The following is a 16,152-nucleotide window of genomic DNA, read 5'->3' on the forward strand; positions in this document are numbered from 1 at the left end:
ACGTCAAGTGGAGATCAAATCTGAGTCATAATTTGGAAGATCATTGGTGATGGATCGCGATCTAACAAAATTGGTGGTGATGGATCGTGATCTAGGAGCTTGTATTATTTTCGATCGTTCATCTTCTCAAATTGTTAAGGTATGATTTTCTAGATTACGAATTATTATGCATTGTATAAGATCGGTCCTAAAAGTTTTTATAAGAAAAACTGTTTTTCAATAAACATTAAAGACAAAGGAAAGATTGAAATTTCATTATAAAATCTTAACAGTCATATACTGTTCATAAATTAGCCTAAAATGTTACATGTTTCAGCTTCTGCAATTCTGGAAAACAGTTTCCAGATCTGCAGCAGCCGCATGTTATGTTTTTTTTTTTAATAATTTAACCATAATGAATAAAATCACAAAATTAAATATGCAGTCACATGAGACATAGATCTATTGATACAAAAATCGCCATAATTTTTAAAGATGTGTAATCTTATGGAAACTTTTCCAGAAGTGAAAAATACTACTGAAAATCGGAATTTTCTAGCACCAGTAACCCAATTTCGAAAAATCATAACAATTTGCATACTCAAAGGATTTCAACACAAAACATATCAAGGGAAAGCTTAGGATGTCTAGTTCCATGATATGTAACCGTATTCATGGGATTCTAAATAAAGAAAACGATTTGAAGCAAAGAATGGAGACTGTTCATATTATCACAACATTACAAACACACACATATTACCCAAATCATACTACAAGTAATTAAAGGCAGACAATTAATAAAAATAAATTATATAAGTCAAAGAAATACTTAATACCTTAAGGCAAACACCAAGCAAAGAAGTTATAAAACTTTCTTTTCCTTCTCCAAAGACTTATGTTTCTTTTTTTTTTTTTCTTTTTTTAGGATTGTAACGGTGTATAAATAAAAGACGCCTTCCTCTTAAAAAGATGGTTTCTCTTAAATACTTTTGACAATTAATAAATACTTTTTTTTAAAAAAAAATAGAGAGTAAGAAAACGTGAATTTTAAGAAAATTCTTTTTTTAATAAAAGTTAATAACTTACATAACTTATTTAAAACAAATTGATAAGTTTTACTCACACACAAACATACAATAATAACTATCCTACCCAATTTAATAAGGGTAAAAGAGGAAACAAATAACGGGTTTTACAACTTTAGTCGATTTAAAACTAAAGCAGGTCTTATCATATGGCTAAGTGCTCCATTTTTGTTGAAACTGATGCATTGCCTACCAAGTTGTCATGAATGCATCCCTTCAAAGCGAGCTGTGATAAGCTTTTATTTCGCTTTTTTTTTTTGGCTTGCAGGGTGTGCTGATTTAGACATATAATGGGGTGTAAAGAAACACGTTCGATTGGAGCTGAAATCGGCTTAATGGTTTTAAGAAAATTAAAGAGATTTCTGAGCACATGCAGGCACACAAAAATAAAAATGTTTCCGGATTTCAGCTCCAATCGTTTGCTTCAAACCTCTCGTATTTCAGTATGCACTCGTCATCTTTGTCCATTTGAAACTATCATTTGTTTAATGTTTTTGTAATAATGCGAGTAAGCTATTATCCTAATTTTCTCGCCTAAATCTTCTTCAGTTTACCGATTCAACCTCTGATCAAAATGTTGGACTCCTTTGGCGGATTAATTTTGTACTTTCACTACAAATTAATGAGAATATTTTGGTCGGACGAGAAAGTCTTCGATACTTACATAATCCTAAGTTTTGGTCTAACTCTTCTTCAGATTATCGATTAGACCTCTGACCAAAATGATATGCTCCAGGGTTATTTCAATGCACTTCTAATATTATTATTGCGTCTAACAGATATTGTCATGTGTGGAGTTTTATGGAAGACGGTTCACAGTAAAATTGATGGTACGTATACTATTTAATTATCATGGCATCCTAGTCGTTCAACGTCATTGAAAATAATAGATGAAACAAAAATTACAGAGTAGCAAGGATGAATGTAAATGTAAGCAGGAGATATGTTTATGAAATGTTTAGGTGCATAATTAATACATGAAGGAATCCCTTATTTAACAACATCACACAGTTAAGATTCAAACATTAGCTAGCGAAAACCACGAGGCCTTCGTTATATGCGGTGGATTTTGAAGAAACTGGCTTTCACCTTTTCAATTTACGTACGTACCATACTCTCATCAAGCTGATAGATGCAAGGTAGCAGAAAGGCTTTTGCATATCTCACTGGTAGATGCAGCTATCCTGCAATTCAACTGTGCCAAAATATCAAATTCAAGCGACACAAATACATATTCATACGTTGTTTTCATAATTTATATGCGATCGATTATATTGGTGATTGTTCATCAAACCCCGCTCATATGGGTGGGGAGAGGTTTGACTGCCGTTAGGCTAAACAATAATAGCAACAATGGGGGTAAAAAAAAATTGGTGATGGAAGATAGAAAGGAACTTACACAAGTTGAAGAGGGGGCTGATCGTCTTGGCGAGCGTACTGGTGATTGGGTTCCAAGAGGTTTACAGGAAGGAAGTTTCGGTCATAGGGCTGTGAAGCCGCGGGCTCGTACACATGCCCTCCTCCTTGCTGCATCATGCTTTCTGATTGCCGTTCTTGTTGTGCTCTCTCATTTTCAGATATCTGCAACAGATATTTAATAACAAATGATTTTCATTTTATGATTAATTGATTAAAGATTGGCTATGTGTGTGTGTGTGTGTGTGAATTGTGAGGGTGAGAGAGAAGAAATAAAGACCCTTGCTCTCAGGTACATGTTATCATTTTGAAGCTGAATTTCCTGCGCATTTGCAAGAGCCAAAATGTTACATTGTATATTGGAGATCAGAAAGCGTGTAAATTCTGAAGTCATGGCCTCATTGGCAACAAAGTTACAGCACATGCAAAAGCAAAATGTGCTAAAGAGTAGGAAAGAAAAGTTACCCTCTTCTCCATGAACTCGATTTCAGCTAATAACATTTCGTTCTGTTAGAATCAACAAATGAAATTAAACATGTCAGCGGAAACTATTGAAAGGAATTCAAATGATCATATTAGTGCGACTCAAAACAATATGTCACGATGCCCAACACACACACACACACATACAATACCTTCTTGGATCTGACTCTGCCGATTCCCTTCTCAAGTCTTGCCTCAAGGTTCTTGAGCTCCTTAAAGTTTAAAGTGCTGAGGGCCTCACCCAGAATGTGCCTGGAGATTATACATATTGTCTATTGGGACCTCCCAAGTACAATCGGATGAATGTACTTTAATATAGGCAATGAAATGTGTTTTACCTGTTCAAATTCTGAATCTCCCGGATTTGTCTTCGTAGTTTTGTGGCTTCTTGCTGGTAAAACTGAGATGTTATACATGGGACAATACTGTTAGAACATCTCTATACCTTCTAGAAAAAGTGAAGGTGGGTGAATTGGAGAATGCATATGCATACATCCACAAGAATATGAGAAAGCTATGATTCCATTATACAATTTTATAGCATCAGACACAGAAGCATTTATATGTGAAAAAAAAAAGAACACGTGCAAAAGAGGCAAGAGAAATTCAGAGAGTTGTTTTGGGAATCACTAAATGAGACCTTAGATAAGTTCTTCAAAAATCATCTCAATTCTTAATTCTTAAGTGCCAACATCTTAGTCGATATTACTATTTTTTTTCTCACTTATTTATAGTTTGATTCACACACAATCTCATTTAAAGATCTTCTTTATGTTTACATATTACGACTTCATTTGTTTTTAACTTTTGAGAGTTCTTCAAGTAAAAGTTAAGCTGCCAAAGTGTTTGATAAACATTTTAAATTTTACTTTGGCAGTATAATTGTTTGTTTTCCACAGCTGTCAAATATATATTTATATTCACGTCTATAACTTTTATTTCATATTATTCAAGTAACTGCATCACAAAATCAAAGGAAGTCAAAGTCTTTGATTTAAGGCATTACTAGATAATTGAAATGAAAGAAAAATTAATTAATTTATTCTGCATAAAATATTGACTTTAATGAAGATTTACAATTTGAGAGCAAAGAGGAGGATGGTGCCTTACAAAAATCGGGCGGGGGCTATTTCAACTTTAGTTTTTTACTTGAAATTTTGAGATGATTTTGAGCCATGCAATTAAAATAATCCGATTTTAGACATTGAAAGTCAAAGTAGCATTTAATGATGACTATTTATGTACTACTTAATTTCTTAAAATCAATAGCTCAAGATTTGTGTCAAAATTTTAAGAAAGAAATTGAAGTTAAAATAACATAACTCCAAAAAGATTCATTAAAATATCAATTTATAGGAGTAAAGCCATGAGCATCAGCATAAGATGGTCTTTGTGGTTCGCAAAGCAATAAATTTAGCATTAGACCCTCTAATGTGCTATTCTAAATATTGTATAACCAAAGTCAAGGGAAACCCTAAACCTAAGTCCTTTACAGCCTCGTTTTTAAATATTGGAGAGGCACAGAAATTGGAAAAGACAGATTTACATATGTACCATAAAGAAAAGCTTAATGCAGTGCTAGAAGAAGAAAATTATTTCAACTTTTTCTTTACCTAAACATTCAATTTAATTTTACTGTACTAATTAAATAGATCTTCACAGACAAGGAACAACCAAATTCTTATACAATTGCAGGAAGGTCTAGGTACAAAATAAGAAATCCAAAATATATGACTTCAGGTATCATTTAACTAATAAAAAATGCTAAGCCTGAGTAGGTTTTGTTACCCTAAAATAGAAAGCCACGAAAGAAAGCTAAAAACAAGCAGTTCTTGTGACCCAAGATGAGCGTTGGAGCACAAAACATTTCTAAATTTCTAATGAAGTAACTAAAAATTTGATATTTATTCCACTTTCAGTTTCTGATGATGTCAAATCAAAAGTATAAATAAACTTTTTTAGTTGCTTTAACATTTGCAAAACCATAAGATTCTTTCAAATTAACAAGTTTAAAACTATTTCTTCCAACAACAATGATTAGCTTTTAACTTTACCTGAGTGTTAGCTTCAGTAATAGATCCTGGGTTAGAAGAATCGGCACATGCTTTCTTGTACCTGTCAATTGTTGCTCTGACACTGCAAAAAAAAAAAAAGAGGGTGGGGGGGGGGGGGGGAAGAAACAAATTTATGGTTAGTAAATATAATTATGTAATTATTATCTCACTGATAATAAAAGTATGCTAAGCAAGAACTAATAAATCAAGATTTTTTTTTCTTTTATCAAATGAACACTTGCCAACTCATCATAAAATCCATGCATACATACATGAAGCACATTGTAAAGAATCTTTGAGAAATGCCACAAATGCTCCTTAACAAGGGAGAAAGGATAGCAATGAAGTATAAAAGAGAATATATATATTTGAGGCCTTGATTTTTGTGAAATTAAGTATATATATAAAAGAGAAGATCACCATCACTGCTATCCGCCTGTTCAATGTAATGATTCTAATTGTCTCCCAAATCGCTAAAGTTTGACATGTGTGCCTATAAATACTTGGATGTTCTCTTCTACAAGCCAATATTTAAAGATGAGTTCGTGATCCTCTTTCAAAAAGGTTCTCGTCACGGACGAAGTAAGTTGGGGAGGGTTACCGCCTGACCGCATGCAGGATTTATGAAGTCACTCAACCCAGCATAAGGGCTGCCATGCAGGATTTATTAAGTCATGCAGTCCAACATATGGGATGTCATGAAGCGGGGATGGATTATAACAACTAATTGTACCCTTCATTGCCAAGTTAAGACTTGGCCAAAAGCTTAAGTAACTCTAAGATTCTAACCCATCCCAGCTGACAGTTTGCTTAAATACAACATGGACAATGAATTTCTAATACCGGATTGAGTATGGAGATATCATCAGATCATAACCTAAGATGCTGTAAAAATATGCATTCGTCCCATCATTTTATTAACAATGAAGGTAAAAGCAACTTAACATCATTGTAAAATTAATAATTGTTAGGTAAAATTAACTTAGCTTTCAAATTACAGCTGCAATCATAGAAAACTCTAAAGTTGTGCCTTGAAAGCCACAGCTACTAGACAAAAGGATCAAACGAAGCCTAAATAGTTGCTGAGAAGCATTGCATGAGATCATCACCAGAAGATCTCAACCCTTACACTTTAGAAGTATATTTTAATAATTATGCCTTTTTTTTAGTTTTTTCTTGTTTATTTCTTTGCTTTAGGTGTGGAATCGTTAATCAATGTCAAGGAGGCTTGATCATCAAGCTATTACTTTGGTAATATTTACAATGAATTATTATCTTAACAATTTTCAAAAAATTGAACTCAAAGCATATCAATTTCCAACAGATTGACATCAGATATATTAATGTACAACAATAATGTGAAGTACTGTTAGGTTATGAACAAAAACAACTAAATTAAAAGAAAATTTATATATATTTTTCATGCTCTTTGGCAGGAAATGGAGAATGAGAAGCCGGTAAAACAAAATACGAAATCTGAAATCCTATTGACAAGTACTCAAAATGGAACAAACCCGCGACAAGGTGAGAAAGTAGGCTTTGCCAAGTGCAGAATATTTGAAAGCCAATGATTGTGCTATGATGAGAAGGTGGATTCATTTAGTTCTAAGGAGAAAAAGGTACTTAAAATAGAAGTAATCTGAAGGGCATGAGAAAGCATATAACAAACATGACAGAATTTCAATCCCCGGAAAATCCTTGGGACAATTTACTTTTTGCTACATTGTTTTGATTCCAAATTTAAGCATAGGCTGTGGGCTAGGTTTGAAAGTAAAAGGCATGCAACTCCAACAAGAAAAGAAGCAAATGCATGGTAAAGCTATGGCGATGAAAAAACTTGTCTTATAGAGCTCTCTCTATATAATAGCTGTGCAACACTCAACTTTAATTAGCTCAAACTATTAAGTTTCGCTCCACCATGTCCATATTCCAATTAGTACAGTTTCATATATAGGCATGGCTTACCAAATCTTCCCCACACTTGTGTTGATGCTAATATGTATATATATATATATTGTATCACGTAATTCTCAAAGCTGAACCACATGCTATTTAATTTATTTAAAATAAAAAAGTTCATTCTAGTAGCACAGGTATTAAATATCTAGCTTCCACATGTCCGGTGTAAGAAAACAATTACTAACAAAAGAAGATAGATTTATTAGCACAAAAAGATCAGGTGATGAAAGCTCAACACAGAAAATTGATGAAGAAAGTAATTTCCAAACATTTCAGTTAAAAGGAAAAGGGAGAAAGGATGTAAGATCAAAAAAGAGAAAGAAAAACTCTTCAGATAACTCTGAAAGTAAATATTTTTAGATATTTTAAAGAAATGGTCACGTAGTAGACTAGTGGAAGCGGAGTAATAGAACTTGACAAATGCCGATGCATGATCAGTTTTTCAACATGGAACTTGTGGAGCAAGATTACATAACGCTCTAGTACAGATTATTATACAAAGAGAGATTTAGATATGATGCTCCAGTCCAGATGATTATATAAAGAGAGATTTCGATGCACCCGAAAACAAAAAGGGTTTTATTAATGAAAACAAAGTTACGAAAGTAATAATTTTCTCTGCCTTCTTTGAGTATTTTTTTTTCCTTTCATCCACTTCTAATACAAAGATTATTGAAGAAATAGATAGCCCAAATCTCGATATGCCTTTTCAAATAGAGCTTGTATATTCAAGTAGAGTTTTTATTGGTATATCTTTTATAAATATAGTTTTTATTAAAAAATATAAAATTACTTTAATAAGTAAATTTTCAAAGTTATGATATGAAAAAAAATGGATAAGATTTGTGAAAAATTAATGAACATTTTAGACAATTTAACTTTTTAAAAAAACTCTCAAATCTCTACTTCTAAAAGTCCAAAATTTGTGGTTTTTTTTTTTTTTTTTTTGTAGAGACAAAATAACTTATTTGATGTCTAAAAGTTCTACTCAAAACACATCTAAACAATAGTAAAAACTTAAATATTTTTAGGACATTTTAGGCACTTATATGTACAACCATACTAAACATGTACTAAACATATTTTAGAGATAAGTCCTCTATGAGATTTATCCTATATCTAAAAGAAGAGATGTTTCTATTCCAGCCACTACATATGCGGGAAGATTTATTTTTTATTTTTTATTTTTTTTATGTAAGGATGAATTATCAATATAGTCAAACAAAAATATGGGTTCTATAATCAAAAGAAATAAATTTAGTTCATAAAATTCCTGTATTAACTATAAGGATTCCATAAAAATGTAAATTCCATTCCATCTAAATAAACAGATGACTTAAATAATGAGAGAAAAGAAATTAACTATATATCAATAGACATAAACAAGGCTAAAAACATAAAAGAAGAATTTAATAGAATATACCTTAAATACTTAATATGGGTAATTGTTCAGACTTGGAGTAAGAATGTATCATCAATTAATTCATATATAAAGAAACAAGTTTCGTGTCATGCGTCTATAGACTACCTAATAACGATAAAAGTTTGATTTGGTTTTTGTCCAGACACCAAATGATCAGTCAAGTCAAGAAGAAGAGATCATAGACCGGAGTCACCGGACTAGCCTTTTAACAACACAGAGTATATTATTGTTACCTTAACTTTGTCGAGCCACTGATTGGTTGTCTCTGCCACGTTGGCAGAAGACCCCCCAATATGATTGGCTCAACAATCTTCTTCCTCTTTATACTCATTTTACTTGACTACACAATGGGTAATGTAGTGACCCTAAAGGACCACTAAAATACCCACTCCCCACAATCAGTTAGAAATCCCCAACAACAGGCTTAAAACAATTTCTCTTTCATGCTATTAAAATCAAAATCTTGGTATTAGAAGAACTGAAAAGTATTCGTGTCATTGTGTGTTAATTCTGAATCTACAAAGAGAGAGGAGAGGGGGGGGGGGGGGGGGGAGGGAGAGAGAGAAGATTTGCGGGCATCTGTCAAAGTTGAAAGAAAGAAAGAAAAGAAAAGTCTGTTAATGCAGGAAGCAGCAGAAGCAGGGATTGATGAAACTCTCCAGTAAATGTGCAGTGATCCCCCATTGGCTCGTACCCTTTGTTTCCCCGCTCTCTCATTTTCTGTCACCTCAAACCTTTTATTTATTTATTTATTTTGATTTCTCTTTCTTTCTTCTGTCTTATTTTTCTTTTGATTTAAACATTTGTGTGTGTATGTGTATAAGGGTTTATGATATGACCTGTAGCATAAATTCGTATACTAAAGTTAAAGTTTTTCTACCAATGACATAAATATAATGTGTTACTCTACTAACATATATGATACATATAACGATTACTGTGCTTTGCAACAAAAATATAACTCTCTCTTTCTCTCACAAGTGCAAAATGAACTGGAGATGTGATTGCCCCCAGTGCCCCACTGCTGTAGGTCAATAACGTGGTTGCTTTTAGCTGCAGCTTCAAAGTGAGAAAGAGATCTAAAAGCAGAAGAAACTAGAGAAATGGAAAAACTGAATGCTAAGAGAATAGATATCGTTCGTCAGATAATAGAGAAAAAGAGAAGCTAAGTAAAGGAATCATGACATCATATTGTTAAGTGTCATATTTGAAGAACTGAAAAATTCATGTCTGACGTGACCAGAGATTCTTGAGTTGTAACTAAGACACGATGATGACGATGATGGCGATGATGATAATAATAATAATAGTACAGTCTCACTCAACAAAGCCCTTATCACACAATTCACAACCACCACATTCTTTGTCTTATGATCTAGAGAAGGGCAAAAATTGGGTCAAAATGATGGGACAAAAGCCTAATACCAGTTATAAAGATTTGTTCAATGAAACCCTAATTAATATAGATAAAAGATTAGACGAGTTTAATGAGTTTTGGAAGAGGGTTACAAGGTAAATATCAGAACCCATTAACCTATGAAATCAACCCCCTTATTTTACAGCTGTTGTTGTCATGCTGATGAGGTTTTGAGCAAAAATGAAACCCTAATCTGAAATTTGACTGGTTCTTGGTAACAATGTTTTGTTCAACAAATTTAACCAAATCCCCTCCGGGTAAAAAGGCCATCAGCAAACAAACAGGGGATAAAGATCCAGACCGGCTATAAATTAAACCATTTATTTAATATATATGGCCTTGACAGATTGATTCAAAGTAATAAAGATTTGTGATAATTAAGATTACGATCAGACAGCAATCAGCAGGGTTTTAAAAACCCTAGCTAGTCTGCAAAATTGATGGTGGCTTTTTCAAATTTGTTGGCATAGCTTCAATTTCTTGAATTGACAAGCTTTTAAGGATGTGTCAAATCTTGAAGAGAAGCAAGAGAATGGACCAATTAGAGAGCTTGACACGCACAGCTTCATTGAAGCAGACTCCCTTTTTTTTTTTCTTTTAATTTCTTTCGGTATAGATTAACATCAATGGAAGCTGAGATTTTCAGAAACTTGGATAGACAGTTTGATTGATAAGCCCTTGTTGTTTTTGCTCTAGAAAACTTCAAAGAGTAAATATAAAATATAAATCACTTCCATTTATATCTATTTGGGCAGATCTGCGTATCTATTAAACAAACAAAGAACTCAGAGGAAAGAGAAATATTTGTAAAATCCCAGAAATGAAAACAAACAAAATCAAGAAACGGATTAGATCAGTGAAGAATCGGTTTCTTCTGGATATTTCATTAAACTTTAATAATATAATCATTAGACTTTTATGCAAGATAATAAGCTGCAAACCACTCAAAAAAAATAAAGAAAAATAACTCAAAAAATCAAGAAAACAGAAATTGAAACTTTACTTTACACCCATGATGCAATAACCTCAGCTGAACAAAATGATCATGCATGTTGATCAAAAATCTTTCTCAATGGAAAAATATATATATATATAACTTAAGGGAAAAAAGATTAATATATTGGAGCTTTATATATAAAAATTGAAGCTGACTTGAAAAAGGAAAAAGAGAAAAAGAGAAAATGAAAACCTGTTGTTAGCATATTCATAAAGGCGGCCACGGCTAGAGAAGACGATGAGAGCAACTTCAGCATCACACAAGACAGACAGTTCATAAGCTTTCTTCAACAATCCATTGCGGCGTTTACAGAAGGTGACTTGTCTGTTTGTTGTGTTCTCGATCCGCTTTATCTCAATTTTGCCTCTTCCTATTTTCTTGCTTTGGCTTGAGCTTTCTGGGTTTTGTTTTGGAAACTCCATGGTTGCTGGTAACTTGCTTGAGCTACACCTGAAAAAGACAAAAAAGAAAAAAGAAAAAAATATATCTATCTATCTATCTATCTAGACACATATATACATATAAACACACACAAACACACAAAGAAGAAGGGAAAAAAAAAAAAAAAAAAAACTTACATGTAATCTTTGTTTTAATTATGCATATACTAATTAATTAAATATAACCTGGAAAGAAGACCTAAAGAGGAATAAGGATTCTTGATAATTTCACTAGAGCTAGCTCGCTTCTTTTTGGTGTAGTTTGTCAGCAACAGTGCTTGGAGTTGCAGAAAATGGAAGTGAGTTCTTTTAGGCCATTGATATATTTATAGATAGAAAATAGACCCTTCAACCATATATAATGCTAAATTAATTATATTCTTAATTTCATCTTCTTTTTCTTTTTACCTTTTTTTTTTTGGGTATATGTAATATTTTAATTCATATGGTATAAGTTAATTTTCATGGAGTATTATTAAGAAAAGTCTTGGGGTGTTTTTAAAACACTGCCTCTTTTCTGTTTAATCAATTATGATAATATGGATATCCATATGGCAAGCATTAAATTGATAAGAAGTAATGCTTTAGGAATATCAAAGACCTTCTGGCGTTATTAATCATTCATTAATTCGTTGATGAATGTGAACAAAATGGAAAGTTGATAATAAGAGTTTTGTTTTGGAAGTGACTGCTAATGATGGTAAATGGTGTTGAATGAGACCTTGATGCTAAGCTGGAAAATTACAAAGATTTTAGATTTAATGAAAAATTACAAAACGAGAGGACGTATCATATTATTATTTTTTGCTTTCTTTTTGGACTTTGGAGTTTTTATTTAGGGTGGGGACTTTGTCCTAAATTTGTTTCTGATCTCATATGACTTGTATTTTTAGCTCTCTTTCTCTCTCTCCTACATTATTAGAAGTTCTATTTGTTAGTGAAAAAAAAAAAAAGGACTCCCATGTGATGTCCTGTTCACCATCTCCTATTCTTTTTCTTCATTTATGGTAAAGATGGTGAGGTATGTTAACCTTATTATTCACTTTGGGAACATAAGAGTAGTGCTTCAAGTCCATGACCAATATGGCTTTCTATTACTAAATTTTGCTTCCGGCACTATGGCACCCAGCTTATTACAAGTTTTGCCTTTTTATTCTTTTTTTTTTTTTTTGGGTATTCAAAAAAATGTTAAAGGATTGAACCCATTTGGAAATTGCTTAACTATTTGCATTGTGTAATGCACTGCAAAATAAATTTCATTTACAATGGACATAAAATCATATTAAAATTATGCCTGTAATTTCATCCAAGGAGCTTAATTTCACTCTCTCTCTCTCTCTCTCTCTCTCTCTCTCTCTTTTGGTTTTTGAGAGTGTGTAGAGAATATGTAAAAGATGAGTGTAACTGTGTGACGGCTCAGGTTGAACAATTTGATTAATTAAGTAGATTTTGTCTATTTGGGCACATAGCCTCTCACCACTTTGTTCTTCAACCACACAACAATTGAAGAAGACATTGTTCATTATGGCATGTTTATTTGATTAGAATAATAAACTGAAACTTTGTTCATTATGGCATGCTTATTGTAAGCTAGTAAATTCGTTCAAGATATCATATAAAAGCCTACGGGTCTAAAACAACCCAAAAACTAACTCAAGAGTTGAGGGTTATCAAAATTTCATATTCTTAATTAATTCAAGTTCAATACTTAGATGACATGAGATATTTTTTCTAACATTAGGTTTGCCTGGTCTAGTATTTATATGAAATGTCATAATTAAAAATCCACAATAATTCAGATAAAAGACGCTCATTCACAAATATAATTACCTCATATCGGTAATGTACACGTGTTAATTCAAAACAACAATCTGATAATTAAATAAATGCATGCGTGACAATAATAAAATGCAAAAAGATGTGTAAATTAAGACTTTCAGATTCATACCGATTGACCACATTGTTACAGGATTTTGAAATTGGTATGGGTAATCATTTCTGGGGAAGAAAATGAAGTCGCCCAGCTTTGCGCAGACCGGCTAGCCAGCTGATTCAAATTAATTTTCAATGTGAATGTAGCCTTCAATGCATGCAATAACTAGATTTCAAAGACAATCAATACCATAAATCAATGATAACAATCATAATAAATAGACTCACTGATGAACTACGGCTGTAACATTTTTACATCTTTCTATTTGGCTATTTGCTCTGGCCGGGTACTTGGAGAATTTTTGACAACCACACTACTCTGTTAAGTGATCAGCTCTTTTACATCTGATCATTAATTATGCTTTAAGCTTTATCTCTCTTCTTTGAATCTTTATCAAACATGGATAGAGAATTTTTGGCTAGCACTTCTCTTATGCACGTGCCCTTATTATAATTTTTTTTTATATGGTCATATTATTAAGACATATGGTTTAATAAAATCAGTGCAGATATGATATTAAACTATATGCATGGCTTTATAATGAATTGAATGCTGACTCTATTAAATCATATGACTTAATAGTGTATTTGCAAAAAAAAAAGTGCTCTTACACCAAAGAATTTATGTATGTATGTATGTATGTATTGGGGAAAAAAAAAGGAATGACAGATTTTTTTATTCATTTACTTTGAGTTTTTGATGAGGGTAAAAGATTTTCCTGCTCAAGTATGTAAATTCATTTGAGAACTTATGAACCTTATTCTAATGATATTCACTGATTTCAAATAAACATACATACGTCGGACTCATTTATATTGCTATCGTATGCGGTGAAATGAAAAATTGTTTACTTGGAGAAAACCACTCCAGAAGATTTATGTTTATAAAGTCAGGAAAACAAATTTGTCAATTCTCACTTAATGATTCAAATGACATGATTTCGTCATAACATTTCTCTGTCTAATAGTTACTGTAGTTATTTGTATAAGAGGTCCACGCGTTTACCACATCTATAAGCATAAAAACATTGTATCTAATCTTTGTAAACTTGACTACAGCTAGCATTACTTTTTTTTTATCACTTCTTAAAATTCATAAAATTAACTCCTTTTGCTGTTCTTTTTAATTCAATAAGAAGGGGGAAACATTTGTGATTGAGTCGCAACTTGAGTTTTCATATTATGTGTCATTAATCTAATAGACGATAGGTTTCATAGTTTATAAAATTATTTAATCGTCATCCAATAGACGAATGTAATATCAATTAGAACTCAAATTAAACTTAGATATTGAGATATCTAATATTTTTTTTAACTGAATAGTAATAGTAATGCTTAAAGAATTTGGATATAAAATTTGTATATTTCAAAATGTGTTACCAACCAATGATTACGACATGTTAGACAATAGTTGATTTTTAGCATCATTTATAGGAAAATATATTTTACCCACAAGCACCCTACGTGAATCCCAACTAACATCACTTTAATTTTTGTCTAGTTTTTAAAATCATATTGTCAAGCTTCAAGTAGGGTGTTTGTGGATAGATTATCTTTGCTCTCGTTAATGTAAAAATTATATATAAAATACCAATAAATGACTGACACATCAAATACTATATCAAGTGAGAAACAAACTTTATATATAAATTTGTCTGATATTGTTACAATATGTTTTAGATTTATTTTTGTTTAATATTATTAAATTGGACCTACTTATGTCCAGTATTATCTAAGAATTAGAGATGGCAACATTCCCTGCAAGTCGCCAAACCCACTGGTCCCCGATGAATTCAAGGTATGGGCCGCCGAAAAGCCTCAAATATCAAATTAAGGCTATTTTGCAAATAGGCACAAGACCTAACAAAAGGGCTATTTTTAGAAACCTCCCCTGAGATTTGATATAATATCACTTAGATGGCGAGATTGATTGTATTCTCACTTACCTCCCATGTCGTTAGTATACATACATGTATAACGTTATTATTTGAGGGCAAAAATGTAAAAGACAAGCTGAAATTCTAAAAAAAATCAAATAACAATAAAAAATGATTTAAAATTTATTGGATAATTATATTATCCGATTACACACAATATCCATGGTGTAAAAGAGTGCATTTCTCTTTTCCCACCACAAAAAAGCAATGGAGATAAACAGCATTTTCACTTACAATTTTCACTCCACTCCACTCCATTTTCACTCACAATTGTCGATCTTCACCATTTTTTTCTCTCACAATTTTCACTTCACTCCCTTACTCTCATTTGCTGGAACAAAAAGAAATAAACACCAAGAGCATATATAACCCATGAAGAAAAAAAATATAGGTGGTCGGCGAAGGGCACCGACCGGTGATGATCGACGGCGGCCGGGATATGCCACTGGTATTGGAGTTTGTAATAGATTAGTTTCTTTATCAAAGTCTAAAATTTTAAAACACCTTTGATTTTCTTATTTTTGGAGATATTATAAGTAGTTGTTGTTGGTTGTGTTTGATTTGTCTTGTTCATGGGTTGGTGGTGGAAAAATTGATTAACAGGAGAATGGGTTCAGGCATATGTGGCCATGAGTTGAAAAAAATTAATTATTGGTTATTTTATGTTTGTGATTTACACTATACATAGTGTAATAAGGCATATAAAGCCAATAATTTGTTATTTTTATGCAAATGGGTGTGTAGAATAGAAGTAGTCTTAGCTGTAATTTTTATTTTTCTCGCCAAAGTTTGCTAAAGTTGATATGTTTATAAATTTGCAGTGTTTGTGTGCGCTTGTTGCACAAACACAGTTCCTGCATTTTTGGGCGACAAGGCCTGTCTCTTGTGTGACAAGCCCTCGTGTCGCATAACCACAATTTCTGTATTTTTAGGTGACATTGTTGTCGTACGTGCGACGAACTTATGTCGTCCGAATTCAGTTTCTATTTTTCTAGGTGACAACCCATGTCGCCCCAAAACACTGTTTTTG

The 16,152-nt window shown here is 32.3% G+C and overlaps 1 protein-coding gene across 5 annotated transcripts; it reads right to left on the reverse strand.

Annotated features, from left to right (window-relative positions):
* Window positions 1-1,925: 1,925 nt before the first annotated feature.
* On the reverse strand, window positions 1,926-11,588 carry LOC102622291 (agamous-like MADS-box protein MADS1). 5 transcript variants are annotated; one of them, XM_052439704.1, is made up of 9 exons: window positions 11,440-11,588; window positions 11,006-11,263; window positions 5,018-5,099; window positions 3,302-3,363; window positions 3,116-3,215; window positions 2,946-2,987; window positions 2,761-2,802; window positions 2,464-2,645; window positions 1,926-2,248 (listed from the first exon to the last, which is right to left on the reverse strand). In XM_052439704.1, exons 2-9 carry the CDS (start codon window positions 11,233-11,235, stop codon window positions 2,185-2,187), a joined length of 804 nt encoding a protein of 267 aa, XP_052295664.1. In that variant the 5' UTR covers window positions 11,236-11,263; window positions 11,440-11,588; the 3' UTR covers window positions 1,926-2,184. The 5 variants fall into 5 exon arrangements, with proteins under 5 accessions (XP_052295664.1, XP_052295663.1, XP_052295666.1 ...); XM_052439703.1 differs by having other exon boundaries at window positions 11,392-11,560; XM_052439706.1 differs by having other exon boundaries at window positions 1,926-2,259; window positions 11,392-11,559.
* Window positions 11,589-16,152: the final 4,564 nt, after the last annotated feature.

Source organism: Citrus sinensis, chromosome 4, assembly GCF_022201045.2.
Source record: "Citrus sinensis cultivar Valencia sweet orange chromosome 4, DVS_A1.0, whole genome shotgun sequence".
Lineage (NCBI taxonomy): Eukaryota > Viridiplantae > Streptophyta > Magnoliopsida > Sapindales > Rutaceae > Citrus > Citrus sinensis.

Excerpts from the sequence above, each read along its gene's own strand:
- LOC102622291 (XM_052439703.1), bottom strand. Across the intron at positions 3,364-5,017 it reads TTACTGAAGCTAACACTCAG|TTTTACCAGCAAGAAGCCAC; the intron begins GTAAAGTTAAAA and ends ATAACATCTCAG. Across the intron at positions 2,988-3,115 it reads GCAGAGTCAGATCCAAGAAG|AACGAAATGTTATTAGCTGA; the intron begins GTATTGTATGTG and ends TGATTCTAACAG.